This window comes from Myripristis murdjan, chromosome 14, assembly GCF_902150065.1.
Source record: "Myripristis murdjan chromosome 14, fMyrMur1.1, whole genome shotgun sequence".
Lineage (NCBI taxonomy): Eukaryota > Metazoa > Chordata > Actinopteri > Holocentriformes > Holocentridae > Myripristis > Myripristis murdjan.
The window spans coordinates 24,166,216-24,189,666 of record NC_043993.1 but is presented as its reverse complement, the minus strand read 5'-3'; the positions used below and the strand labels follow the sequence as shown (position 1 = coordinate 24,189,666).

Below are 23,451 nucleotides of genomic sequence, written 5' to 3'. Positions count from 1 at the left end.
GATGCTTAGTTTTTCAGATAACTCAAGAGAAGGGGCTTGGGGGTTGGGCTCCTAGAAACCTGTTCATCCTTGGCATGGGCCAATCTTTTCTCTGTTGCATCCTTGCTCTTGCTATCATTATCTACATCTTTGTTTCTTTAGTTGTATGGTGAACCTGTCACATAGACTAATGGCCAGCCCTCAGGTCCAAGTAGGATTTATTTACCCTGGACACCTCATCCCCTCACCAATTCATCATTTCTCCTATATCTTGATGAGGAACCAAATTCCTTCAATAAGATGCTGTGTGAATCATGTTGAAAAAAGCCTTTCCAAAATGGATCTGAACTGTAACCTGTACTGTTTCATCACTGGGGATAGTTCATGTTTTGAGCAGTATTAGTTATATAGGAAAGGAGTGTGTAGAAGAAAACAACAGCTGTCCAAAAATTCTGCATCTAAAACAACCAGTTTTTGGCCATCTGAATTGGGCATAACTCCCTCCCTCTCTTTCTCTCTCTCTCTCTCTCTCTCTCTCTCTCTCTGTCTGTCTCCTGTTATTTTCTTATATTGGAAAAGATCAATGGTTTTGCCAGTCATAGATTTATATGGTAATATTTGAGACCCTCTCCCTCCTTTTCTTTTCTCTGCTTTGGTTGGGTTGACTGGCACCTTAGCGTCTACACTGGAAGCCAAACAGAGCTATTTTTATGGATGAACCACATACAAGAGCAGCATGGGGTGGGTGTGTGTGAAAATGCAATCCAGGTGTCATTGCCCCTTGGTAATCTCTCCCGTCTTTAGGTATTCATTTTCTCAGCTTCTTCAGTTGAAAATGACATTCTGACACCATTTACATGGAAATCACTTTGCCTCTTTATCTCTGATAGCGGGCCGTGCGCAGACAGGACCTCTCAGAAGGCTATGCTATTAATAATGGGCATGAATATCTTTAAAAGGAGGCTAGGAGGGTAGAAAGCAAGAAGGACAGACTGTGCATTAGTACACATGCAGGAACGATACTGATGAGTTTTTCAGGGAGAGAGAGAGAGACAGAGATGCACAGTTCTTGGATTTTGCAGCAGTGCAATGTGGAATATTGGGATGAGAGAATATTCTCACCTATAGAGGAAGATAGGTAGAGGTCACATGTGGAGTGGATAAAGGGGATCTGGGGATATTATCCCCCACACTACTAGCAAAATGCACCTATATCCCCCTCTCCTTCTTCTAATACACATCTAATAATGCCTACTACTGCAATAAACAAGCCTTTGCAGTGCAGTCACTCACCCACAACCCTAAATCATCTATAGTTAATTGAAAAAAACAATACTAAAAGATAGATGAAGTGGTTAAAATGTTCAGCAAGGTAGCAAAAAGGCAGCAATGTTATTATTTTTTCAAATAAAAAAAAGGATCAGAGAGCAACACATAGCACTCTGGCAGAATAGCTCCACAATGTCTTATCACAGCATAAATTTAAAAACCCCACTAGACAGTTTTATTCTGAAAGCTAGTTAAAAATGTCCGAAACCAGATCTGTAAGCTTCCACCCATGCATAGCTTCCTGAATTCTGCAGGAGTGCAATGTGGAATTGTGGAATACCATCGTGCTTTCTCCTTTACACAGAAAGATAGGATTGGAAAGTGGGTATAAAATTTAACATGTATTAATAGGAAGATTTGCAGTGATGTTCTGAGAGAGACTGGATAGACAGGTCAGCCAAATCTGAGTCGCTTCACAGTTGTTTGTATCACACAGACATTGAGAAACAAGAGCAGATTACAATTATGAGAACAATCCACTGTTACTGAGTTCTGACACTGCATGCTGTATGCTGGTATATCAATACCTCTGTATCACCAAGTGAAAACTGGCCAGTATGTTATTCCTTATTGGGTTACATATTCTTGTATTCCAACCAATCATATCATGATTTTAGATCTTAAACAGAAAATAATAATACTATTATTATTGTTAAGAATAATAATAATAATAATAATAATAATAATAATTTAAAAAACTGCTACTTTGTACTGCACATTTGCCCTACATATTTTGTTTTGTACAGTATATTCAGCATCATGACATAGTGTTTTGGAAAAAATACATGTTTTTGCTACAGCACTGCATACATTCGTATGTTTAATGAACTTTCAGCAGTGTGTGACATCTTTATTTACAAGGCTACACTGCATACAGTGCGGTGTGGTGTAATACTGAAACTGCAAAAGACATAAGCCCATAAAGATGGTGCTGTTTTGCACCAAGCACATTAGTGTGGATGGTTCATACATATATTCATGTGTTCTGTTGCAAAAAAAAAAAAAAAAATCCATTATGCGAAGTGATTGTGATCTGTAGCTTTGGATGTAGCTTTTCATTTTGCAGGAAATTTGTTTTGTTTTGCATTTTGTTTTTGTCTTTTGAGAAAATGAGCCATTTGCATGTTTCAGAAAATATGTAAACAAATGTTAAAAGAAACAACAAAAAAACTGTAAAACACAATGATTTTTAGCTGTCTTGTTTTCTTTATATATTTCTCTTTGATTATCATATTAAGTAAGTCTTTTTTATTTTAGACAAATCAGCGCCTCTTTACAAACCATGCAACAGTTGGCATACTGTCATCACAAAATACACAAAATGAAAAGTAACAGCAAATTATGTACTTCCATTAAATTCAGAAAAGTAACAGCAAATTATGTACTTCTGTTAAATTCAGAAAAGTAAATACTTGATCGGCTTTAAAATTATATTTTTAAAAAATATTTTTTCTTGAATGATGTACATTATGTTCCTGAAAATACACTGTGGTCCCATTTGGCACATTTGTAATACCTAAAAGGCTTTAGCAAATAGGAGGAAGATATTTGAGTCTCAGAGTACAGCATGTCTAAGTTTAAAAAATATACAGTGAGGAGAACTGTAGCTTTCAAGTTCAAGTTCAAGGTCAGGTTTATTTAGAGCCCAATATCACCTTTCACAATCTCAAAGGGCTTTACACGTCCACATTTTTACAACAAACAGGATGACACCCCCGACCTAATCCTCATAGCGGACACAAAAAAACTCACCAAAAAATCCAGCTGAACTGGGAAAATGGAAGAAATCTTGAGAAGGACCACATAGAGAGGAGACCCCATTCCTGGCCAGACTGATTAGATTCTGCGTCCACTGTCAGTCTGAGGCAAGGAGTTAAGCTGTACATAGTGATGCAAGGACCCGAGGCTACATAGATGTCCAAAAGAACAGCCAAAAGGCCCAACCTCCCACAATATCAGGAAAGAGCCGAACATACTGACGGACGAGGAATACAGCCCGAGGAGCAAGAAGTGCCAAAGGTCAAACTGAGAAACATGGAAGCCAAACCTGCTGGATGAACTAAAACTGGAGCATCATCTTAACAAACAGAAGTTTAGTTTGTTATTTTGGTCACATATTGGAAAATACCATCTTCATACAGTGAATGACTCATTGCAAATTTGAACCCAAGTTCAATTCATTCACGAATAATTACTTATTATCCAATTCCAGAGTCGACCTGAATTATCATTCAACTATGAAATATTATATCTCTCTGGTCTGGCTCACTGTCCTCTGTGTTTTAAGAGATGCACAAAAAACCGAAAGGGGTCTTCTCTTCCTCTGTGATATATCAACTTTAATATATCACACCGATCTACAGAAGAGCCCACATCAGTATTAAGTATTGTATTAAGACCACAACTCAATGACATGCAGTTTCAGCTCCTGGTTAAAAACAATCTTTCTCATCCCTTGATGTCACAACATAACAAATTCAGCATAGAAAATGTTTGTGGCTGCAAAATTCTGTAAGCAATCTGCATCATTAGCATGTCAAGAGTGGACAGCGAAGTGAAACAGTACGGTGTTATCACAGTAAAAATTAAAAATACACAGCATGAGCTAATTTTCCAAGGCTGGGAGCTGAGGAGTATTTCTCTAATGCATCAACTCAAGAGCTGTGGGAAGAAGGAGGAAGGTCAAAGGGCATCTCCTCTTGGGGCACGGGGTACATGATAATGCACCTAACATCACAAGCTTCACTGGCTCAGTGTTTTTCCTTGTGTGGAGGTGAAATGTCATGTTAAGTTCATTTAGCAGCTTACCTATTATCTTTTTTTCCAGCCATCACTAAATCCATTATGCAGGCTCCGGAACATGGAAAGTCTTATTATAATCATAATCATTATCATTATTTATTTTTTATTTTGTTCTGTACTGGTCGAATGTTAAATTAGTTTGAGTGGTTTCTCCAGTGTTCATTTCTTGAGTGGTTTCAAATTAAACCACTGAAGAAATACCTATGAATGTCTTCATTATCTATTTGATGATAAAAACAGAGTTAATTAAATTCTAAGATTCCAAGTTGAATTTCTATGAAAATTTGGCAATTAGGTAAAATAGCAGAATTTATTTTACTGGGTCAACACTGCCTCCATTTGGCACTGCTGTAACACTGCACAGCATGTGACATGACATAGCCGGAATCAGCTTACTTTAAATTCTGTGGCAATACTAATAAAATGAACAAGTCAGTCTTGTATTAATGCATGGATTAATGTACAACATAGAAGTCAAAGACTTATCAAAGACCTTTTCCAATAGAACTATTTCACATCATCCACTCTGACATGAAATAGCATGTTAACACAGGAGTTACCAGTGACATTAATTAAGGTTCTGCTCCATTTAAGAGGACCAGAGCCTTTCCAGTGAGCCAGGACTTTAATTAATGTCATTAATAACATCGGTGTTTACCCTGATATTTCATGTCAGAATGTCTGCTGTGAAAAAAAAAAAAAAAGTCAACTCGTTCCAGTTCACTGTTCACTCAGGGACATTTTTCTCTCTACCTAATAGGCTACTTGTGTCACTCCCTGACCTGGATTTGAAGTTTTACTTTGTTTTACTCTGTGTTGCTCTTAAAATAACTTTGTTCATGGTGAATTTACACATCTTTATACTCCTACCTTACCTCATTCCATTAAATATATATTATGTTAACCTGAGAGAGAGACAGAGAGAGAGAGAGAGAGAGAGAGAGAGAGAGAGAGAGAGAGAGAGAGAGAGAGAGAGAGAGAGTCTGCCACATGGGAATTTATATAATAAATTATATACTATGATTATGTATTCTATTCTATAGGTATATTTTATTGTCCAGTACAACAGCACCACTATGCGAAGTTTCTTTATTATATTCTTTGTATTCATTTTATTGAGTTATTTGATGTGTTTATTTCTCTATATTTTTCTCTCTTCTACTGTTGATAGGTATAATTTGTGTAGTCTACTATTGTTCTTAATTTCCCAATTTGGGATCAATAAAATACATCTATCTATCTATGTATAAACATTATTGTTGCCATGGACACACAAACTGAACACTCAACACTGACCACACGATGAAATACTTTATGTTAAATAGCTTACATGTTATGTTTGGGGATTTTAAAAAAAATCTCCTTGGTTTTTATCCCTTGTGATATATTATTTTCTCCTTTTCTTGGGCATTCCATGCGGTCAGGGCAGGGTTTCCAGCGGCCTGTGTGTTGGCTCGAGCAAGATGTGTTTTAGACCCATTGCTTGATGGGCTGGTAAAACACTGGTGAGAACAAAACTGCTGTCCTGCAGTTCATGTGGCGCTGCATCGACTGAAATTACACTCATTTCCTGTGATTCATCTTGTGCAGCAAACTGTTACCTTTTGCAAGACACAGAGAAAGAAAGTAAACTGAGTTTTAGTAGAAGCTATGGTAAGAAACCTTACAGAATTTCAAAATCATGTCATTTCATTATTGAAAATGCATGATAATGCCCAAGTCCTTCATCTCATATGTACATAAGACACAATAAAGTATGCAAATCCATATTGTTTCGAAAGGAATAGCTGATCTTACAATAGCTGATTTGATAAAAACGGATTTGTTATAAATTGTTATTCATTCCATTTTATTGCCTGTTTGAGTAGATGGAAACTGGACTCCTAGCTGTCCACATCCTGCAGCAGATGAGAGATGTTGAAAATTTTATCAAATTGAAAAGGCCAAATCATTAATAGCACTAAAACTGTAATTAAAAATGTTCATGACTCAGCTGTATACATAGACTTACCTCAGATTGTATCCATTTAGGAGATAGGCCTATAAAACTTAGAAGAACTGGAGCAAATACGTTCTTGGGTATGACAGGTAATTTTCCATGTAGGAAAAGTGCTACTATCTCAAATGTGAATCCAAGGCATTATTTTGGGTTTGTAGTTTGCAGAGGTCTTGCACTGGGCTACATTATATTTAGAGGTGTTTCTAATTTTTTGTCCTCCCTATTTAAATACATTGAGGGAGACAGAATGGTGGAAACACCTCTCAATATAATGCAGTCCAGTCCAACAGCAGCACTAACAATGAGCTCAATGTCAAACATATAATTGAATGAGCTCCTCTGTTACTGTGACAAAAAGAAAATCTGAGCAGTATAGGCAGCAGGAACGGAAACTTTCTGGCACAACAGTTGGATTGGATTGTATTTGACTGTGCAGGTGGACCTAATAAAGTGGTCACTGAGTTGTTTTTTTTTTTTTTTTTTTTTTTTTCCAGCACTTCAAATCAGTTCACTCTATTCCTTACAGTTCAATGTTGTGCTTCCTCTTTGGAAAGCAGGGCTCTTATTTTGACTGTGGTGCTTCCTGCTTGTCTTAACCACTCAATATGGGATGCAGCTGCCGGCGAGTATTGCACATGTTGATGACATGTTGATGAATGTATTCACGTGTGCTCTCTTGGATCTCAACTCCCCAGTTTTAGAAATGTTCTCTAAAGAAACATACACAACATATAAAATCATTCATAAAGCCTTTCTGCAGGGAGGCTTCTATATTTCTGCCTGAAAGCCTTTCTGAATGTGAGGGTCAGGGTTAGAATGCCTCTGTGGCAGAAAGCCTCCCACGTGCAGAGAAGGAAGGCACAGGCTGAGTTGAACTTTCTTCTGATCTTTAATGGCAGTTGGCATTCAATCTTGTGACATTATCACCCTCTTCTGTTTAGATCCGTCCTATGACTATATCCACAATCCAGTTTCCCTTAAACAACTGAAAAAAATATGCTTTTACCTTTTATATGATTTACAATCTTAAATATCTTTTTGAAAGACACTTCATTAAATGCCACTTCTTATCTCATTTCTTCTATGATCATTTTGGCTGGCTTGTATTGTTTTATATATTTATCCATCTTTCCCAGTAATTAGTATTTCATCAGATAACATGGGTTCTTTTCATATATGAATTTAATCAATATAACCATGCATTATTTTATTATATGTCTGTATTTTGGCAGTTCTCCCTCAATGTGTTCTATGAGAATTTAAACAAATATCAAGCAATCAAGTCCAGCATTCTGTCCAGTAGCTCCTGAAATTAATAATGGCACTTTTAAACAAATTATTTTCCTCACAATGATCACATAAACCTGTAGGATGTTTCACAATGACATGTAAAGTTGGCTTTAATATGCTAAGATTGTTACAGTCAATGGAGTTGGATGCATCTTTAAGGCATTAAAACATTAAAAAAGCATTTTATTTATGAGGTTAAATAGAGATAATTTTTTTTTTTTTTTAATATATCTATATATATATATCTATCTATCTATATATATATATCTATATATATCTATATATATATATATATATAGATATATATATATATATATCTATCTATCTATCTATCTATATATATATATATATCTATATATATATATATATATATATATATATATATATATATAGATATATATATATATATATATAGATATATAGATATATATATATATATATATAGATATATAGATATATAGATAGATAGATAGATATATAAATATAGATATAGATATATAGATATATATAGATATAGATATAGATATAGATATATAGATATATATATATATATATAACATTTTGCTGCTATGCCACCACAACCACTGGGGAAAACATAACAAGGATACATATGAACGACGTCTAGCAAATAGTCCCATCACCACAGCAGTGAATATCATACGGGTACATGCAATGTCCAGCAGATGGCGCTATTTGATAGAGGTGATAGAGTATACATAGTCTGTGTTGACACCACCGATCAGATATCTGACTCCGCCTCATTCTATGTGCTGCAGCGAGAGGCACTTGAATATTTCTCGGGTCAAGCAAGCTTAACGCTGCCTTCAAATACAGCTCGGAAGCTTTTCTTTCAATGTTTGTTATTCATAAATACAAAACGGTCTGCATTCATGAAGTGCTTAATGGACCCGTTATGAAAGCCGTTTTTGTTGTTTAATTTCGAATTTAATTAATTGTAAATTTATGTTATGTCTCTCTTTTTTCTATTTAAATAAACTGTTGTCCTGGTTATGTCTTTTTTCTTAATCTGTCTATTAATTATGATTAATCGACAGATTCATTGATTCATGATTAATGCCCCTATATTGGACGGAATAATTCAACACAAGAAACTTGAAAAAAAGCTTAAAAGAAAAGAGAATCAGCATAATACAATAATTAATAGTGAAGATTGTGAGTCTCCTCTGTTTTACTGCTTTTTAGTGCGCGCTCTAATCATAATATAAATATTTCCGACTGTAATTGAAGGCAACAAAAGCGTCAGGCGTCCATGCGTAGTTGCTAGGCAGCATTTACCAAGATTGATAGGTGGAAAAATAGGACGTCATTACGTACAGCGGGACGTTTACGCCCCGTCGGAGAAGATAAACAAAAAGGAAGGAAGCCTTCGGCCACACTATCGCGGCAAAATTGGTTCAAATATTTAGCTCGTAAGCTACTGGTTAGCAACTACATGTATCCTATTGTTGTTTAGGTAGCTAACGCCAGGTTTTTTTACAATCATGGACGACGCGGTAGTTTTTCGTATGAGTGCGTTTTCCGAGCAAGGAGGGAGGAAATACATGGAGGATGTTCTCGAGATAAAAATCGAGTACGAGCCGACGCCGTCACCAATGGAAGATTATCTAAATTCGCAGAGACATGGAGCAGGGGAGGGAAGAGCGGAGAGTGAACCCAGCAAACAGACTGCAGATGACACACTCAGTCGCAGCCCCGAAGCTGTTCCAGTTTCTGCAATGTGGGTAGAAAGTCTGTCGGATGGGAACAGTGAGAACAACAGTAACGTTACGTCTGCATCAAACGAAAAAGTCGCAGAGCACATAGTCGACACCCGGAGGTCTGTAGCGTTTTTTGCTGTGTTTGACGGCCACGGGGGTCGAGAAGCAGCACATTTCGCCAGAGATCATCTGTGGGATTTGTTGAAAAGGCAAAGGGGGTTTTGGTCGAAGGATCACAGTGAAGTGTGTGCCGCGCTTCGCAAAGGCTTTATTGCCTGCCACCACGCAATGTGGAAAAAGCTACGTAAGTCAACAAACTCAAGATTGCATCCATGTATTTGTTCAGACGAGCCTTACGTGCTAGGAACGACGCAGAGTCATATTCACTGGCCACAGTCCTTGCTGATGTCTTTGTAGATGTTTGCCTCTGCTGTGTCGCCAACAGCAGGGTCCTGCTCAGCCCCGGCATGGTCACCTCCAGTCCTCTGCTGTGCCGGCTGTCCTATCCCATGCATCATCTGCTTAAAATATTCTCTTCCAAACACTCTGCCTTTCATGTCTTTTATTAGCTGAATATAAAACAGCCTTTTGATATATGCCATGACACTTAACACGCCATTTGGATCTCATGGAAATTTCCAAGGGATGGTTATTACTTAATTTATTGGTCTAAACATCACTAATCACTGTAGCCTGGTTTACTCTTTAATCTTTGAGGTAAACATTTTTTCTGCTAGACTAAGCTGAGATAGTCTGCTAGCACCAGTTAAGCAGATTTAGTGGAAAACTTGACATATAATAATATACACTGGTTATTTTGTGAGGCAAGCATACAAAGTGGTTTCTGTCCATTTAAAAACAGTGGAAGTGCAAGTTGTGGGATATTCGCAGGACTGGCAGCAGCATTTCACCTTGTTCTTGAACAGCCTTGAGTGTCAACAACTGACTACTTTCAGAAGTCAATTCTGTTTTAACATCAGTGTAGGTTAATTTGACAAGAGCACATATAGTGCATTGTCCTTTTGATTGATCCAGTGTGCAGGACTGTACTGTTCGGGTAGAAAGGCTCTGCACACATCCACTCACATTAACCTGAATTAGTGTATGGATCTCACTTGTACAGTCTTGCTCTTTGTCAGGATATGTGAAATCCTGACCTGGCGTTGGACACGAATAAGTGTCAACAGTGCAATCCGTTCAGATTTTCCTCCATCAAATGGTGTGATGCAATTCAAAAGCAACTGATCACTGAACGCAAATCTGTGTAAGGACTGGCGTCGAAGGGTAAAAAGCCTGCTCTGTGCTGATGTTCCTCAGCGGCCACCTCTGGCTCAGGGGTAGGCAGAAACATGCCACCAGGTGATGTCACACAAGTCATGACATCACTCGGCAACAAGTATCAGTCAGGTGTGAGTTTTAATGGCCTGCTTTTTACCATTAGATGTCAGGCTTTACACTGATTTTGGTGTGGTGTTAGGAAATTCTTTAATAAATTGTTTTTCAGTATTGACCAGCCTGGAAGGGGGATCCTCAGCAGAAGGCGGCAGGCAGTAGAAAAATTCATAACAAAACAATTGCTTATTTCATTTTCCATTGTCTCCTTCAGCTTATGGAGTTATTTACCAGAAAAGGGGGGCATAGACAGTAATACTAACAAAAAAGACAGCTGGCATGCTAGTAATGACTTTATATTTCCCTGTTGGCTGTGTATTTTGTTATTTTTGTGATGCACAGTGGATTTCAGACATTTTCCATGCCCTTTAACAATGTGTGTGTACAGCTGTAATAGCCTGCAAAATCAAGGTGAAAATAAAACACTACCTTTCTGACAATGTATTAAACATGGAGGACTGCAAGCACTGCAGTTATCACAGATTATGTATGCACATTATGTCTGCACTACCTCTATTCAATGCCTGGTTGTTATCTGAGGCCAAGATGTCAGTGGTTTGACACCATCCAAAACATAAATGGGCTATGTAGGCCATCTTACTGTTGCTGCGTGTGACAAGCATCACACAGCCTCTCAGGCAGGTGAGTCACTGTGGTTGCACTTAAGGCCACAGTATACTTGACTGAGTAATTAATTTCACCTGATTCAAAACTACGCATTTTTGGGGAAATATGTAGTGCTGCTTTGACTCCACAGTGAGCACAGCTTGTTTGTGGAAATACTTTAAGTCCTCACACATAAGCCCCCAAAATGTGAGCCTGCAGCTGGACATCATCATTGGGTGTGTTGCCTTGTGGGAAGGAATTTACATTTCCTTTTCTGGTTCGTTTGCTCCGTTTTAGTATTTTGTGGTCAGCTCTTTCAAATGAATTGTTTTCAAGGCTTTGCTTGTTGAGCGTGTGAGAGGATATTTCCATTTTGATGACAAATCAGACAGTTTCTAAATCCTCATCTTTTCAACGCAATGACTGTCATTGTTCTCCTGCAAGAACCCTGTAGGTTACCGCTGTAATTTTCTTGTAAACCCACTGGCGCAGAATGTAAATAAACAAACACTGTAAAGCTGCAAAAAATGTCAAGCAGGGTCATGTTTGCTGATTGTGGGCAACTTTTATTTTATTGTTAGAAGGCTACACCGGTGGTTCTCAGCCTTTTTAACTCGTGACCCGTTAAAATAAACCAATTCCTGCTTATGAACCCCTGTCACAGGCTGCATATGTGGGGTGGTGAACAGTCCACCCACACTCCTCTACTTAATCAACAGAAGATTTAAAATTACGCAGTGTTTTGCAAGAAAATGAAAAAATAGAGTAAAATGTGAAAAAATATACTTTTGCATATTATTATTATTATTATTATTATTATTATTATTATTATTATTTCTTTCCCCTGTTCCCCTCCAAAATTATCTCCTGACCACCTGGAAGCTCCCAACCCCCAGTTTGAGAACCACTGGCTTACAATACTGTCTCTCTCTTGGCAATTAGTCACTTACTTCTTGCAAATCATACATGAGTCAGAAGGCATATTTCACTACCTTCTTCGCGTCCTCCTGGGGAAAAAAAAAAAAAAAAAAAAAACAATACTTCAATAATGTAAATCTGCAGTGGAGTTTAGTTATTAGTTGGGAATGAGGATGTAGCCTAGTGGTAATCACAATGTCGGTAACTTCATTGACCTCTGCTAACATTTTATAACCTCATCAGCTTCCTGGGCTCATTTCAGCGTTTCATCTCACTCTTGATGTTGCAGATTACCCATTAAAACTCTAATGGGTGTCTAGACTAATGACAGAGTTGAAAACACAGTCAGTTGTACCTGGGCATGTCTCTTTCTGTTTTCTTCATCAGCAGTCTTCTTTGGAAGAGTGTCAAATATATTATTTTCATTTTTACACAAGCTTTAAAATTTTCTAGTAATTATGTGTATCAAAATAATGAACCATGGTCTTTGAGCAATTGATTGGCATTTAAAGTGTTATTGTGTATAGCATGACTCAAAGAAAATGCTTTTGTCTCTGTACAGAATATCTTTGATATTCCATATAAATATTTGTGTGGAAGAGTTATGTTTGATAGACCATTAAACAAGGCAAGAGTGTGTGTTTATAAAACTCTGCCAGCTAGGGGATTTTATCACGATTAAAGTGAACATGACCTATATAACGAAACAGATCCGTGGTGGAAAATGTTCCACATAGCCTGCTTTTTTGTAGCCTGATGTTTGGTGATCCATCTAAACCATGCTTCGTAATGTGTTGCAATAGTTTGTGTAACTAACAAAAATAAAAAACGGAGAAAACTGACACCCTTGTGTTATCCCAAAGGACATGTCAAACCTTTGAGACATATAAAATACCACAAGTGAATATTGCACCCCTTGTATAAAGTTTTAATAGTGTTGAAAAAATCTTCCCAGAACAAAAAAAGCATAACATCAGTTGTATCTCACAGCTACATTTGAGATATATATATATATATATATATATATATATAAACTTTCTCAATTAATTTTAACTACATTCCACTAGTCACTAATGTCAGCCATTTCTAATCATTTTTATCCATGTTTTCCTTTACAGCTGAGTGGCCAAAGACTCTCACCGGCCTGCCCAGTACATCAGGCACCACAGCCAGCGTGATTGTGATCCGGGGTAATCACATGTATGTTGCCCATGTAGGAGATTCAGCAGTGGTGATTGGGGTGAAAGACAATGACTCTGATATCACCCTGCGCGCACTTGAAATCACACAAGACCACAAACCTGAACTTCCTAAAGAAAAAGAGAGGATCGAGCGGCTGGGTGGCAGGTGAGTTGGAGGGAAAGAGCTCCATATTAATCCAGTGCAGCAGTCCTGCATAGCACAGAATTTATGTTTAACTGATAGAAATTAGACATGAATTTAGTCTGAAATTCACAAGAAACAAATCACCACTCATTCAACATTATTTATAGAAATACAGAGGATGCACCTGTATTGTACAGGGTCTGATGCACGTACTCGCCATCGGATAAGTGCATCTATGCCAAGCCTGAGTGTTCACAATTTTGCACGCTCATGTGTAGGCTGGAGCTTGGAGTGTGTACCACTGAGCTGTTTGAAATTGGCAAAATTGCTTCAACACCTGCATCCTAATCAAGCAAAGCAAAAGACAGAATGGCTGTAAGCAGGAATATTAAACTTTCACATGCAATTCAAGCACCAAGAAAAGCTTTACTTTCCCTTCGTAGCTGACATGGAAGAAACTTTTTTGGTTACCCGAGTAGAAGTTTAACTGTTAAAAGCGGACTGTACAAAAGACAATGCAAAGCATGACAAGGACAAGTTGTTGAGCGACAGTTTAGTGTCATTGAGCGAGTACAATAACACAACTGCTCAGTACATGTATTGCTCTGGCTGACCAGTCTTTCTCTCTTGCTGAAGATGTTATCCCCTTCCGTGTTCCCATTGTAAAACTAAAACACAAGCCTTGCTGAAGTGTTTTGAAATAACTTATACACTGCCACCATCATGATTTTTGTATCTCGGCAGTCTGCGTCACAGTCAGTGTTTGAACGGCCAGCATATTTCATATGCCCCTAATCATACTAACTGTGCAGAGAGTGGTGTCTATTACATGGAGAATATCCATGAACAGAAACAGAGCTCCATGTGAATCAAACATGGCATGAAATCCATGGCAAGTTAACCCACAATCAGTTGACTCTCTTACGGCAGTGACACACCAAGCCAGTAGTCGGCCGCCGGTGAATGTTTGGCCATTGGTGAACATCTGTGGCCCTAGTTTTTGCTGTGTTTCCTGCACTGTCGGCAATAGTTGGACCCCTGTCCGCTGCTTTTCATCCAGCTGACCATGTTGAATCGTTGGCAGAGCCAGTTGGTGAGAGAGATCACTTTGAATGGCTGTTCAGCATAATGAATTGGTGCACAAGAAGAGAAAGGGAATTATATTTTGCCTCGGCCTTCAGCTTCTTATCAGACATATTCTCAATAAGGAGTTGCTGTATTACAAAAACCGGAGTAGTGTGAAAATGGTACACAAAAGTTGCTTTGTTTATGGTCTGTATTCTAAGGTCTCTGGTTTCCTTTTTTGAATACAGACTACTGCCATCTGATGGCAAGGAGAGTTATATCCTCTCACGCAGGAGCAGAACGCACATGCTAGTTGGCCGTTGGCTGTAGTCTTTGCAATAAGTTCAAGTGCATTTAACTTTTTGGCCCCAATAAAGGCGATGTGAGATGATGTAACAGTTGGCCTTTGTCACTGCTAGTTCTTTTGATGACGGTTTGGTATGTCTGGGCCATGGGGACTCCCGCTCTCTAAGCATCGTGGTTCACATCACGCAGATGTGATTCTCAGTTAGGGCTGCATTGTCATCACGGTGTGTGCATGGATAATAGTCAAGTTGCAGGATCCGTTATGTCAAGTACGGCAAATTAACTCATACACATCATGCTGCAACTTTTTTGCTGTTTAATACAAAAGGAAAACGGGCAAGGTTCTAACTTTCCATGACTAGCCTACAAAAAAAATTCCATCTGACAACATAATTTTGTCTGACTTCAGGGTTCTTGGATACAGAGTTATATATTGAGTTTGTTGTTAGTGACACACTGGCTCTGCATGCACAGCAATAAGTTTACTATGTGCTCTGGTGAAGCAAGCCCCACTAGTCACTGACCACAACCTGAAAATGAGCGCTGGCTGTTTTGGTTGTTTGATAATCTGATCAACTTCACCAGAGTACATAGTGAACCACGTGCCACTTGTAAACTTGCACATGACACGGTTACTGTTGAAGAAAATATCTCTGTGATGCTAGAACCAGGTGTTCAGTAACAGGAGGTGGTTTTTGAGTGCATGTATTCCTGTTGTCAGTGACACTTCATCTTGTTGCTGGTTAAGAGCTAAACAGTTAGTCATGGGGCTGGCCTGTGGCCTAATGCAAGAAACATTTAACACACACAACATACACAAAACTTGCAGTATCCAGATATGCATTTACATCTTGTCGGCATACAGATAAATCTGTTAGTTCCTTCAGTTTGAGTTTTACCATCCTCAGCTGCACCAGAGGCCTGTCTGTCTTCCACCGTGCACATTAAGCATACATTTGAACATTGTTAGAAATAGTAGATTACATGTGAATAGCGTAAGTGAGACACATAAGTCTGTCTGTAAAGATTATTAAGAAACATATGCTGTTTTTCCCAAATACCTCCCTGCCTCCTCTTTCTCCACTTTTCCACACTGATGTCAGAGTCCAAAGTGGAGGAGTTAAGCTAATTTCTGGAGGCTAGCAGTTCCCACCCACAGTCATTCACTGTGTTGCTGTGCACAGGGATGAGTTTTGTATATTTCTGTTCAACTGACTGTAGACATGATAGACAAAAAGCTAATCTCCCCAAAAGTGGCACGTTCCTTTAAGGCATTCCATTCAACTTGACCCAAGGTAGCCTTTTCTTCATAAAAGTGCTGTTTTTGGTTTAGGAGTAGGCTATATTTGAAAGACTTTGACCAACATAATTGGGTTCTGGTAATTGATTATGAAAATAACCAGACTAAAGAGAAAGGGAAGAGCAGAGAAATTGCTGGAATTTGAAACTGTGTGGGAAATAAAAGGAAATAGGAAAGTTGAAAGCCCATAAGTTTATGCTTACATTTTGTTGTCTTAGAAGAACATTAAGGCAGGCTCTTTGAATGGCTGTGTATGAATCTGAGACAAAACATACTGGAGCAATTTCTTTACATTCCTTTGTCCAGTTAGTCCCTAGACATGGACCTAAATGATTTCTCTAACCGCAATTTTTTTTTGTCAATTTCTCAGTGCTCTTTAGGTTCAAGTATTGCCTCTTCTCCAACCCAGATGATGTGAGGTTGGCAAAGAAAAACCTGAGCTGGAGAGGACAGACATATATAAGCGATAGACCTTGTAGGACTTTGGGGAACTACCTGCAAAACATGCATAACCTGAGTTGTCAAAAATGCACCTTTTGCAGTGATTTGGCACAGAATTTTGCAACAATAAAATTGAGTGCTGGGTCTGTGCATCTGCAGCGATGTGATCTCAAGCCGATGAAAGGGCAGCTCACTCCCATACTGGGTCATTATGGACGGGAGATTCCTGCTTAAAAACAGATGGCACAAATGTTTCTCTCTGCCCAATTTAGCAATGAAAAATGAAAATGCAGACATGATTCCCACCATTCTCATGTCAGAACAGAACATCAGATTAATGATTCCTTGATGATAGTCGTGCTGTGTGGGAAGATGGGGAAAAAGAAATGAAGTCATAGCTCATAGCTTGAAATGAAGACAGCTTATGTTTCAGGATCTAGTTCTGTGCATATAAAAAGGTCAGTGTACAATTTGCACAAAAAGGTGGTATCTCAGTTCTGAAATATCACAAACTAAATAGGAACGTGGGATTCTGTTATCCCTCAGCACAGCAAAATTGTTGACTTTTTACATTTATTTTCAGCGTAACTTTAAAGCTAAACTTTTACATTAAAATGTGACGTGTTAATTCTTCTTAATAACTGTAGTGTAATGAAGAAGTCTGGGGTGAACCGTGTTGTTTGGAAGAGACCCAGACTGACCCACAATGGCCCTGTACGGAGGAGCACTGTCATCGACCAGATCCCCTTCCTGGCTGTAGCCCGAGCCCTAGGTAAACACAGAGCACTCTTATATCTGGCATTAATATGCACAAAATTAGACTCTATGCAGGCACATAAATATTTAGAATAAATACTCATTATTCTTGAATATTGCCTATTTTCTTTACTCTTGAAAGGTGATCTCTGGAGCTATGATTTCTACAGTGGGGAGTTTGTGGTTTCCCCAGAGCCTGATACCACTGTGGTGACCCTTGACCCCAAGCGGCATCGCTACATCATCCTCGGCAGTGACGGACTGTGGAACATGATGCCACCCAAGGATGCTGTCAATATGTGTTACAGCCATGACAAAATGGTGGTATGTATTCGTGCACAGAATTCATTATAAATATTGCTTATAGAAATTCTCACTAGAATACCTAGATTGTAGGTTTTCTGCCAAGGGTTGCACAGAATTTGAAAGTTATTTTCTGCAATTAAATATGGCATGTGGGAAATTGGCAGCAGTGAAAGATTTGATTTCATTTAGAATGTCCATTTGAGATTAAAATATCTGATAAAAAGAAAACATGATAAAAAAAGGATTTTTTTTTAAAGAACAGCAAAGTAATGTTGTCTACCAAAATCTAGCAAAATAGACACTATTGTTAGTGTTATTTTCACCATGATCAGCCACTGCTTGAGCCAAATGGGATGAGTTTTACAGGATTGTAATTCCAACATGGCTTTATCTACAACAAATTATCATTGTCTGTCTGCTGTTTGATTTCTCTGCCTGCTCCAAAGGGACCAAAGGGAATGTCCTGTGCCACTCGGTTGGGATGCACAGCCCTTTTGTTTTGGAAAGAGCGCATGCTTCGCGCAGACAACACAACAGTTATTGTCCTGGCCCTGCAGGAGCGTGGGGGGCTGCCTATTCCTATGCATCGAGATGAGATTGTTGTTGACATGGCAATGGGAATTGATCATGTTCCCTACCCAGGAACGCCTTACAACACATGTAAGGTTGTAAAGGTTAGTGCCGTCACTTTGTTGCAGCAGAGTATTTCATCAGGATCAACTATAGTGAGAGATATTTTCCAAATGCAAAGTTGGTCACTGTTCAGTTTTACTTAAATTACCTCAAGACCATTCTTGATGGAACAATATGCTGAATTTGCTGTTAATTGGTTTGTTGCATGTTTTATATTTGTCCAACATTTATTTGTAGTTGTTTTTTTTGACCGCTTTTACCAGTATGATGGAGATGTAGCCCAATTTCAGCAGCTCCTTAGCTGTTGACTCAAGGTCACGCCAGTGGTTTGCATTACTGGACCACAAGTTTACCAAGTCACTTTTTTTTTTTTTTCCCGGGGCCAACAGGCGGAGGAGGAGGATGGCATGTTTTATGAAGAAGATGAGATATATGAAGAAGAACATGAGGAGTGGACATGCCTGGAGTGGTAGTGAGGTGACTGCTCAGCAAATAAAAATGTATCACAGTGTTAGTAACATGGCCAGCCAGTAAACTAACCCAAATTACTAATGAGCTGCATTACTGGACAACGCCGGCCTCCTCTAATTGGAGTCTTGTCTGTTTGGGAAGGTGATCACTATGAACTGTAGCAATAGTAGTAGCAGTGATACTATTCCTCTCCAATTGGAAAAAAAATCTGTTAACTGATTTAATTAATAGTTAATACAGGTATCGGTGCTTCCTCCTTAGATGTTTCCCATTTTTTCTTTGTAATATCCCAAGTAATTTATCAGAGAAATAACATGTTAATTACAAAGTTTAAAGTCTGAACGCACAATGACGTGTCACCAGTGGCAGTATAGGAAACTACTTGTCCAGATGAAAATAATTTTATAATAAGCATTACCTTGACGTTTGTTACTGCCTGGCCTAAGTGCATACAATTGGAGTGGTAGTAACACATTAAAATGATTCTTCATTTTAACACAGATCACTTACTCCACTGTTGCTTACCTTGCCATTCTTGACACTTTGTGAGCCATTTAAATGACTGTTTTGATCATTAAAGGTGCAGTATGTATTTTTGAGACATAACTTTTAAACTAAAGGAAGTTAAAAAAAAAAATCAAATGGTATTTACAAACGTGGTTTATGATGTTTGCATAAATATAAACAAACTATCCTCAGGCGTAAGTGGGCCCCCAGGATACTGGAAAAAATAGCAGTTGTTTTCTATTAGCAGGACCTGTAATTTTGTTTGCATGCATTTTTGCATACATTGTTTAATTTTTACTATTAAATAAGCATCCTCTGTTTGACTTATAGTGCTCTCCCTTTTAGTATGTGTCAACACTACATAGTGCACCCTTAAAACAAATGGTCAGACCACTGTCAATGTTCCCCAGCTGAGGGGAACATAAATGACATGGGACTGAGAAACATTTGCGCTCTTTCCTAGAGCAGAGGTAGGGTCCCCATTGCATAAGAGTCTCGTGATATAAATGGGATTGGAATAGGTTTGATCCAGGTCCGTCCCATGGGTGTTACCCTGGCAACAGAGATATTGCAAAGGGAATATATTTAATTTTGCAAAGTTAATTAACACTGCCAATGAGACTACTCTAACCAATTCCTTATATAATCTGCACCCAGTGTTTTGCACTCACTATTTCAGTTTATCAGGTTAGAAGATGGTGGCACTGATGAGTGATACTTTTGACTGTTTTTTTGTTTGTTTGTTTGTTTGTTTGTTTTATAAATAGCCGGGACATTATTTTTTGTGCATTCCCTTCTTTTCATAAATTTATTATCTGTACAGTTAGACAGAGTAACTGAAAACTGAAGAGGAGTATTTTTTTCTGTAACACTTCTAAGAGAGGGTTACTTATTTGGAAGGTGGTGACTTGATCTGTCTGTAATGTAGCAGTAATTTTTATAACATTGTAGAGAAAAAACAGCTTTAAAATCTTTTTAAAAATCAGTGAATTAGATACAGGCCGGCCAGACAGACAGACAGTTTGCTTTAAATGACCCAGATTTAGCCTTCTTTGATAATCTGCACTTGCTGTCTATCCACTGTCCGCATTGTAGAACAATTCAGGCCCTTCTTAATCCAAAATTGTTTTACCCAGTTGTTTTTTGTTGTCCTGACTGTCATCTTGGCCATTTGTAATATATTTATAGCTTTCATCTGTGCACGTTTTTTTTTTTTTTTTTTTTACACTGGATCACTACAAAGTTGAGGTTCATTTTGTCTTTTAACTCTAAAAGGAAAAATAGCAGGTCCAACAACTGTTTGATTTGATTTTGTCCCCAGGTGAGCCGCACAGTGAACACTCCCTCCCTCTTCAGTGAATGCCCCGCAAATCTCGAGCAGAAAACTGGGTTGTGTGGAGCTGCTTTCTGTGCCACCTCATACCTGCCGCCTGACGCTCTGCGGGGAACTCCACCCCCCTCAGACGATCCCGTGAACGTTTTTGAAAATGAAGATCCAAGGACTCCAGTGCCCTCTGCCACATCTTCTCCTCCGTTAAAGAGGCCTCGCCGTTCTCCGCACAGTTCCACCAAACCCAGAACTCCTCACTGTCGTCTCACCCGGTCCCCTAACAAAAGTTCGCCACCCAGGACGCCTCATAGCAGAGCACACAATGAACAAACATGCCAGAGGCGTGCTCAAAAGAGACAGAAAAGCTCCTCTGATGTCCGCAATATCTTACCCCAGCACCACAACGCTGCCTTGTGTGTGTGCTAAATCTTGTCCTGCAGAAAGAGCGCAATCGCCACGAGGCTCAGACGATGATCTGCATCCGTTTGCCGAAAAATGCATCTTGTCAACCTTCCTGTACCAGGTGTGCCGCAGGTCTATTCATAGATTATGTATACTTTTATAGAAAGTCTTTTTTATGTAAATATATGAGAATGTAAATGTGTTGTCATCTGGGCCATTATTATTATTATTATTTTTAATTCTTTTAACATGAATTCATTTTAATGATTGGTAATTTTTGCCACTTGACCCCCTCTTTAAATGTTAGTTTTTGGGGAAAAATATGTAAGATTTTAGAAATAATGAATCTACGCAATCTATTTTCATACCTATAAGTATGTACAGTATATCCAAATGACTTATTTTCAAGATCTGAAATTAGTACAATCTGAGATCACTTCAGGTCTCGCGTGAGTTCAGAGATGTGACGCACGCTATCTTCCAGTTTAGATCTTCACAGAATACATAAATTTTCTTTCTTTCTTTCTTTCTTTTTTTTTGGGGGGGGGGGACATGTGCTGATCCAATAACTTATCAGTCTTTCTCAGAGACTGTATTATGGTACAATTGAAATAAGGGATGCACTGGTGGTGAGTGGTGTTTTCATCTGGTCATGGATATTGTTTTTCAAGCTCCTAAGCTGCATACTCGGATGCAACAGAAACCCATGGTAGTGACTATACAACCCAAAATGGTCCACAAATGCCAAATAGTGTTACATGGCAAGCAATGGTCTGAAGTTTGAATGGCATGTTAAGAATGCTGGTATTAATTGAGTCATATTTGTTTTTTGTCTGTTTTTCCTAATGTCCAATTACGTACTGTCATTTTCATCTCAGTTGGTACTGCTCAGCTGATTCGTACAATTACATTGTACGAATGGGGGCTAACTTTGTAATCCTGACTTGCATGACCTCAACCCCACTGAAAATGTCTGAGGGCATTTGAAAAAGGATAAGGCTACTCATATTACAACATACTGGCATCATGCAGATTCTTGAATTCTGAAAAATTGAGACTTTGATAAATGATGATACTAAAGTTTTCTTGGTAGTGAACTCAGACTTGTGGACCCCACTGTATATCTGGTATATTATGTTGCCAAGAGATGGTAATGGCTCTTTCCTTGTCATTTGCTGAGCCATGATCTTGCTACCATTTCAGGCGTTTTGTTCATTAACTGCCCAATTTGGATGTTTCTTTGTCCAAACCTTTGGCCTTCTAAAAGCATTTGTTTTTTTTATGGTAGAAACACAAGTACAAGATTTTTTAAATAACATTTGACAAAAGCCTGAAATGTCCCTGATCATAAAAGCCTAGATCAGTACCTGTGCCTCAATGAGAAGTGGTCTAAATGTCTTTGTCCTTGGTTTACATTTGTATTGCATTCAGTTCATTATAATGGGCTTTCACTGGGAGTCAGCACAATTTAAATGTCTTCCTCTAGTTCTCACAGTCTCACAACACTGTATACTGTTTATATCCATAATTCTTCTTCACAACCTCACATGAACACTGGAGGGTACTCATGGCATGTAAGTGCCAAAACCATAGCACATTATAAATTGTAATGAAATTCCCGTGTGAGCGAGCAACATTTTGCTTTCTGTTGATATGGCAGCCCAGTTTATTGTTACAGTTGATTCTTTTTTGTCATTTTGCACATTAGGCAAGTCTTTGTTGCCATAGCAGAAACAAGTAAAGGTGCTATTCACATTTTGTGATTGGAGACCCAAACGGATGAGAAAGCATCACGATATGCCCCTGTAAGAATAGCTGCAGCCCACTGTCAACCATGAATCATGCGCCTTCATTTCTACAGCACCATCATAGTGCTTTACATACACCAGTATCATTGTTCCATTGACACTGCTGAGTATTAACCCTGGTCCATGTGGTAAATGTTTTCCAATTATTTCAAAGGGCAGTTTGTTGATTTTGTACAGTACATCATTATGCAATAGTAAGTCTGTGCAGTACATTATTATGCAAAACAGTAATTGATTTTTTATTGAGTCTGGCATGCTCAGATCTACTCTGTATGTTGTAAATTGTCCAGAGGTGATAGATGTTAATGGACATATGTGTTGTTTTGACAATTACGTCACAGTTTCTGGCTTTACATCCACTACACCCAGTTTTCAGGATTAACTGTATTAGCTACATGCCTTGAAAGTGACTGGATATCTGTGTGTGTTGTATTAAAGTTTCCATTTTCCAATTGTTATTGTCCCGTCATTGGTTTCTACAACAAAATGCTAGCCAAGTGTCCAAGATTTCCATGACTACTTATGATTGCATTAATTAGTAACTCTAGCTTGTTTCAGTTCACTAACTTGATGATTGACTATATAGCAAAAAAGTTAGTAGTACTGTTCAGAACATTGTCTACTGATGCATGGTAGTTTGAATGTCTGTAGTAACATAGAAATTACGTTTTCACTCAGACAGCCTTTGAGTCATTGGTGGTTGATCCAGTAGATGGCAGTAAAGTAAAACAGTTAAACATGGCTTTAGCTGTCAAGCCACTTCCATA

General features: G+C 38.4%; 1 protein-coding gene across 1 annotated transcript; it reads left to right on the top strand.

Annotated features, from left to right (window-relative positions):
• The first annotated feature begins 8,764 nt into the window (after positions 1 to 8,764).
• On the top strand, positions 8,765 to 23,138 carry LOC115371755 (protein phosphatase 1D-like). Its single transcript, XM_030069268.1, has 7 exons — positions 8,765 to 9,421; positions 13,152 to 13,380; positions 17,119 to 17,243; positions 17,370 to 17,551; positions 17,980 to 18,207; positions 18,556 to 18,643; positions 20,466 to 23,138. The coding sequence occupies exons 1-6, from the start codon at positions 8,902 to 8,904 to the stop codon at positions 18,637 to 18,639; spliced, it is 1,368 nt and encodes a 455-aa protein (XP_029925128.1). The 5' UTR covers positions 8,765 to 8,901; the 3' UTR covers positions 18,640 to 18,643; positions 20,466 to 23,138.
• The last annotated feature ends 313 nt before the right edge of the window (positions 23,139 to 23,451 follow it).

Coding starts and splice junctions, on each gene's coding strand:
- LOC115371755 (XM_030069268.1), top strand. CDS start 8,902: ATGGACGACGCGGTAGTTTTTCGTATGAGTGCGTTTTCCGAGCAAGGA. Junction 13,381..17,118: donor ATCGAGCGGCTGGGTGGCAG/GTGAGTTGGAGG, acceptor TAATAACTGTAG/TGTAATGAAGAAGTCTGGGG. Junction 17,244..17,369: donor GGCTGTAGCCCGAGCCCTAG/GTAAACACAGAG, acceptor TACTCTTGAAAG/GTGATCTCTGGAGCTATGAT.